The sequence below is a fragment of the Priapulus caudatus genome, unplaced genomic scaffold, assembly GCF_000485595.1.
Source record: "Priapulus caudatus unplaced genomic scaffold, Priapulus_caudatus-5.0.1 Scaffold1546, whole genome shotgun sequence".
Lineage (NCBI taxonomy): Eukaryota > Metazoa > Priapulida > Priapulimorpha > Priapulimorphida > Priapulidae > Priapulus > Priapulus caudatus.
In genome coordinates this window covers 49,425-56,052 of record NW_014578607.1, presented here as the reverse complement: position 1 = coordinate 56,052, position 6,628 = coordinate 49,425, and the positions used below count along the sequence as shown (strand labels likewise).

The 6,628-nt window shown below is 50.2% G+C and overlaps 1 protein-coding gene across 1 annotated transcript in view; it reads left to right on the top strand.

Moving 5' to 3' along the window:
• The first annotated feature begins 218 nt into the window (after positions 1-218).
• Positions 219-6,628, top strand: part of LOC106816959 (transmembrane 9 superfamily member 3-like) — a 20,987-nt gene continuing 14,577 nt past the window's right edge. The window contains exons 1-6 of the mRNA XM_014821605.1: positions 219-363; positions 1,003-1,169; positions 1,411-1,505; positions 2,039-2,169; positions 2,822-2,961; positions 3,754-3,822. Coding sequence (XP_014677091.1) covers positions 319-363; positions 1,003-1,169; positions 1,411-1,505; positions 2,039-2,169; positions 2,822-2,961; positions 3,754-3,822 — 647 coding nt within the window. The 5' untranslated portion in view covers positions 219-318. The remainder of the gene's footprint in view (positions 364-1,002; positions 1,170-1,410; positions 1,506-2,038; positions 2,170-2,821; positions 2,962-3,753; positions 3,823-6,628) is intronic.

Below are 6,628 nucleotides of genomic sequence, written 5' to 3'. Positions count from 1 at the left end.
GCCAGGATTATTCAGCAGCCGCCGTCTGATCATAGCTGTGTTGACTATCGAATATATTGTTTGTTCTCTCTCTCTCTCTCTTCTCTCTCGTCTCTCTCTTCTCTCGCTCGCCTCTTGTGTTTGCTTTCTCTCTCTTCTCTCTTCCCTCTCCATCTCCGTTCTTCGTCTCTCTCTCTCTCTCTCTCTCACCTTTAGTTTAGTAACAAACCATCTCTTCTCTCCACAGATCCACTGGTTGCCTCGATCTTTAACTCGTTCATGATGGTCAGCTTCCTCGTTGCGACTCGTTTAGCATGATCCTGATGCGCACGCTACGCAATGGACTACGCTCGCTACAGCAAGGATGAGGAGCAGAACGACATGGTACGTCACGCTGGCCGAGGGTAGGGGTCAAGAGAGGGAGGAGGAGGTCAGGGAGGGAGGAGGTCAGGGGGGAGGGAGGGTGAGGGAGAGGTCAGGGGGCGTGAGGAGGGGCGGTGAGGGAGGAGGTCAGGGTCGGAGCGTGAGGGAGGAGGTCAGGGGGGCAGGGAGGGAGGAGGGAGGCTAGCCGAGGAGAGCAGAGGGGCAGGACTACGCTCGCTACCAGCAAGGATGAGGAGCTGATGACATGGTACGTCAAACTGGCACAGAGCCGGAGGAGGTCAAATGGAGGGAGGGAGGAGGTCAGGGGGAGGGAGGGAGGGTTGAGGGGGGCAGGCGGTGCGGTGAGGGAGGGAGATCAGGCCGATGAGGGAGGAGGTCAGGGGGTGAGGGAGAAAGGAGGTCTATGCAATCTACTCAACGTCGTACACGTTCATGGAGATCTCATGTTCTCGTTGTTCACGTGCGATCTTCACGTGTTCCCATTTATTGCGTGGGATCTCATGTTCTCGTTGTTCACGTGCGATCTTTTCATGTTCTGGTTGTTCGCGTGTGATCATTTAACGTTTGTTCGCGTGCGATCTCATTCTGGTGTCCCGGTTTTCGCTTGCGATCTTCTCATGTTCCGGTTGTTCATTGCAGGAACGTGACCTCGGGGACGAGTACGGATGGAAGCAGGTTCACGGTGACGTGTTCCGGCCAGCGACGAACCCTCTGTTGTTCTCCGCTCTTGTCGGAGCCGGCTACCAGGTGTCGCTAGTCGCACTCTGCGTCATCTGCTTCGAGATCGTCGGGGAACTGTACACCGAGTGAGTGTTCTCTTGTTTGCTCGTGCCGTCACCGGGTGGCGCTGCCGCAGTCTCGCATGCAATCTCGGTGCACGGCGAGGGAATGGGTTTCGTCCGCCGGCTTCCGCTTCCTCTAGTTACCTGTAGGTGGCGTCGCTGTTGCCATGCAATGCGCGCCGAGATGTAATGCAAGCGAATTTTGGACGGAAGTTCGGACGTCTCTGACGTGGTGATAATCGAACGTTCTCTTGTTTTGTCGCAGGCGGGGTTCGCTGCTGAGCACGGCGATCTTCGTCTACGCGGCGACGTCCCCCATCAACGGATACTTTGGCGGCAGTCTATATTCGAGGATGGGAGGTGAGTAGCATTACACGCACTTACTGCTCCAGTAAACACACTTTATACCAATAAATGCGTGCCCCAGAAAAATTGCCCCAGAAAAATTTGCATAATCTGATGTTACTCGAAGAGCACAATAGCCTTCTGTAGTCAAATGTGGCGAATTCAGTGTACTGTCATTAAGTAAACAAAAAAAAGTAAATGGATAAATAAACGTGTTTGCATGTGAATCGTTGTCGGAGCGAATAATCTCTATCTTAGCTGTCGTAAATTGTAAGGAGCTTCATGCTCAAGGTTCCACTTTTGCCAGCTGGATTCATTAAGTGAATAAATGAGAGGTAAATGGATAATGGAATGAAGTAATGGATAAAGTCAGACAAGTAAATGAATAAATAAACGTTGGCAGGGTGGACCGTAGTTCGAATTGATACTAATATACTGAGATACTGATACTAGATGGTCTACTTCGTCGTTTCGTCTGTCTTGTTGCGCGTGGACCGTTGTTTGATCGGATGCTCTCTATCTAATCCATCGTTGTGTCTTTGCTGCAGGTAAGCGTTGGATCAAGCAGATGATGCTGAGTGCGTTCGTTCTTCCCTCGCTTGTCTGCGGCACTGTGTTCCTCATCAACTTCATCGCCATCTACTATCACGCGTCACGAGCCATCCCCTTCACCACCATGGTAAGTCTGTAAGTCGCCACGAATACCACACGTACCACGAAGAGGAGTACGAACACTCAGGCTGAGGTGTCGCTGTCGTCTTCACTGTCAGACAACGGGGAGCTATATAAACGTAAAAGATGCTTAATTAGATGACTTTTGCTCGTGGCAAATCGCGTGCAAGAGTAACGAAGATGTGGACGATGACACAGCGATTTTTGTTTCTGTTTCGTTATGTAGCCTATGGTAAAGTTATGTCAACTTACACACTCACCGTTTCGGTCTATCGTATAGAGATATTCTGCTAATATTGGGTTCTGATAAATATCTACGATGACGTTTCTGCATCTTGCTCGTGTATCACCTCGCATCAATGCGTAATTTACGCAGTGACGTATCGGAATTTGATTTCGATCGACCGCGGCGCGTCTCCGCGAACAATCGACGTCGCCGGTGGTGCCACCTACCTGTCACTCAGGGGAAAAATTTAAAAAAAACTTTCGGGGGCTACTTTTCAAGCTCGCGTGCATGAAAATAGCACTCTAAAATTTGGTTTGCATTGAACTCTATGCAAATTTCCGGGGGTTCTTTTTGGCATTTCAGGGGGCTATATCGCCCCGAGCCCCCGTGTATTTTTTCCACTGCTGTCACTGCTCTCTCTGTGTGTTTGTAGATCGCCGTCACTTGCATCTGTCTGTTTGTGATACTGCCGCTGACCCTCGTCGGGACCGTGCTCGGCCGCAACCTCGCAGGCCAGCCCAACTACCCCTGCCGCATCAACGCAGTGCCGCGACCCATCCCCGAGAAGAAGTGGTAGGTCGGGCGGGCGGAGGGCGGAGGGACGCTCACTTGTCGCGTCGCACGACGTCGGTCACCACGATAGAGCGGTCGTTGCGGTCGCGATTTTTTAGATTTTTGGCGGTTCTTTTTCTTGATGGCATTTTAGAGTTTTGAGCCGTGCCTTCGTTACTGTTGCGAAATCTTAATCTCGCCTGTGCCGGTTCCATCATCTATGTTCTATCGCACACTCTATCATTGATACTGAACAAAACACTCTAAATATAAATATATCACTCATTGGTTTATTTAGTATACACACTCCGTACAGTCTGAGTCACTCTACTTTCCTTGCATTAACACTCCCTACAACCTTCTCCGTCAACACTCTTTTCTAATCCCCCTTCCCTATCTTGCGTTCCCCGTACCACTCTCTCTCCGCTGCGAAACCCGAACCCACACACAATGTAGCCATTATCATAAACATCTATAAAAACTCACTCCCCCTACACGTCATCGCTCCCCAGCCGGCGCCGCCGCCGCGCCGAACCGATTCTCCAAGACTTTCTTACACATCATTCATATCTACACATTCACAGTCTACAATCATCAAGAGTACATATTCATACAATTATGCATTATGCTATACGGTTATACATGATATTTCCCAACAGTTACATCAGAGCCGTGATTTAATTGCGTTGCTGGGTTGTGTTTTGTTAATGATTTGTTTTTTATTTTGATTTGTTGATGATTTGTTTTTTATTTGTTATTTGTTAACGCGATTAGGTCGTGGTTTGTTGTTAACTATGATGGTTTGTCTTGCAGGTACATGGAGCCATACATCATCGTCATGATGGGTGGTGTTCTCCCCTTCGGTTCCATCTTCATCGAGATGTGAGTATTAATACCGCACTAGGGATCCTTAGTGTGTCACGCCATAAGCGCTGCTGCTTTCTTACATCTTTCTCTTTGTTCTTACTCTTGTCGCTTCTCACTCTCAGCTGCTTTCTCTGCTTTGCTCTCTAATCTCTCTCTTTCGCTTTTTTGCCTATGATCTCTTCTCTCTCGCGTTCTTACTGCTGTTGTCGCTTCTCTCTATCTCTCTCTTTCTCTTTCTCGTCCTGTCGATATTTGTTTAATATTGTCTCCCCCCCCCCCTCTTCTATCTGTTTCTGCTGCTGTCTCTCTCCTCGCCTCCCCTCTATTGTGGTTAGATTTTCTCCCGCCTTCCTCCGTCTATAGCACAGCGGACAGGGACGGGACGGTGGGCTGTGGGATCATACGGTCGCCGTACCAACATACAGACACGGAGACGTACGCTTACTTTCTCTCTTGCCGTTCTGCGTCCGGACTCAGAAACACGCCTATCAGGTCACTACCAAGCACGGCTACGGACGAGGCACTTGCAGGAGTGGAGCTCGAGTTCAGCGGTCCGACGTAGATCAAAGGTCGCCGTCGTCTCTCGATCTGATCGCGTGTTATCGCGCCACGCTCGCGTTGAGGGTTACCACTAGGCACTGTCGTTTAACTTAAGTTACTCGGAGGTAAGCGACGTAATTTAAAATCTATTATGTTAGTTTTAGGTGTCTCCCGCGGAAGTGTACCCGGTGGTAGGCGAGGCGCTAGTATGTTGTAATCGGCACTATGTATGGCCGTGTGACTGGATGTATTCAGATCTGTCTATTCCCGTTTAATCGTCTGGCTTATTGATGGCATTGTTTGTCGGAGGCTTTGTCAATTGCAGATAAACATAGCTGTATGAGTTAGATAGGTAGTGTAGTAGGCAGACAGACCAGGCAGGTAGTATATCAGGGCAGGAACAGTTAATTAGACTAGAAAGTGTTTTGCTCAGCTCGAATGTCAAACATTTCGTTTTTGATCTGCGTCTCTTTGGGTAACAGTGAGTGTGAGATCATTCTAACATTCCCATCTCGCGTCTTGTTTGGCATCGTTCCGCTGCAACGAATGCACCGTCGTGACAACTGTAGTTACAGCTGGCATTCGCGTGCTGGCTTGTTCATTCCGCGCACCACGCATTTTTATTTGGTCTCTAACCCTTATTGCCATCATCCTAATATTTTGATCAGTGCATTACCGAAATTTGATTTTGAAAAATTCGATCGCGCACGGGTGAATTCGTCATTCGAGACGTCGTCGGCGACCGCTTGGTTCGTTAATAAGATTAAGTTTAATTTGTAATTAAGTGGATTAGTTTGAGGGAGGATCTGGTGGCGCGTGCAGCTTTTTTCCGACAAACTACATCTGTTCTGTGTTGTCTCTCGATACTTCCTCGGATCATTCTCAGCATTTGCGTTGAAAGCTACATTTCCGAAGACGAAGTATGCAGCGTTGACTCTCAATCTGAGGACAAGCTGAATGCCGTTCGACGTACGCCGTGAGGAACCACTACTGGTACCAGATGATACATAGCGTATACCTGCTCCGTCTGGTGGGGTGAGTGTGCCGCAACGGTGTGTGCGTGCTGTGCTGTGTGTGCTCGTGGCGTTCCGCGCGTGCGCGCGTTTGTGCATCCGTGCGACGTGTCTGCCTCGTCGTGCCATGCGTGTGGTGCGAGCGTTCGTGCGTGGTGCGAGGTGCGCGCGTGTGATGCGTGGTGGCGAGCGTTCGTGCGTGCGGCGTGCGAGTGCTGCGCGTTCGGCATAGCGTCGTTCGTCGCAAGAGATGAGACGAAGCAAGTTCGAATTGACTCGGCCAGATATCAGACTCACGTTCACGTCCGTAATTAACCGGAGTCCTTAAGTAAATGGCATCGACTTCTCGCGAGTTTCATTCGTGCGCGCGCGTTTGCAAGACCTGCGCGCGGTCGTGCACAAATCCCGATACCCCCCAATAAAAACAATTTAACGTGACCGTATGACTCGCCGTTGTCGGCAGGAATCGTCGGGAGACGCCGCAGCGACGACGACGACGCGTACTACATCTGGACATCACAAGACCTGAAATCGGCTAGCAGCGGGGACTCAGATAGTTGACGATGAACCTACCAGCGAGGCCAAGGTCACGCTGGAGACGGACACAACGATCGCTTCACATACGAGGTACGAGGGAAGAGGGGAGGAGGAGGAGGGGGGGGGGGAGGGGTAGGAGGAGGAGGAGGGAAGGACGAGGGAGAAGGAGGAGGAGGAGGGGAAGGAGAGGGAGAAAGGATGCCACGATTCTAAGGTCCCACTACGAGGGGGAGTAACGGAGTAGGTGGAGGATGGAGAGGAGGTTGCTTGAGGAGGAGGATGAGGTAGAAGAAGCGACGAGAAGAGAAGGGAGTGTAGAAGGAGGAGCGGATGAGAGGGAGGAGGAGGGAGGGGAAAGAGGGAGGAGTGAACGGTGGAAGTAAGAGGAAGAGATGGAGAGGTGGTTCATCATTTCGAATACGTCATGTTGACTTTTTTATTCGGAACAAGTGAACGCTCACGTGTCGTTGAACGTTACAGGTTCACTGGAAGGCGTCGAAGGCGAAATTCGAGGATCGATTCGACAAGTACCTCGACCCAAACTTCTTCCAGCACAGAGTGAGTGATTCCCCTGTCAAATTCCCCCATATAATTCAAGTATAAGCAGGGGTAGAACCATGAACTTTTGAACAAACGGGAGTCCACACGGACTCGCCTGCCCTCAATAAGAGGAGTCCGCGAGCAAAATGAAGGGAGTTTCGCAGTCTGAATTCAGAAACTAAATGTCATAC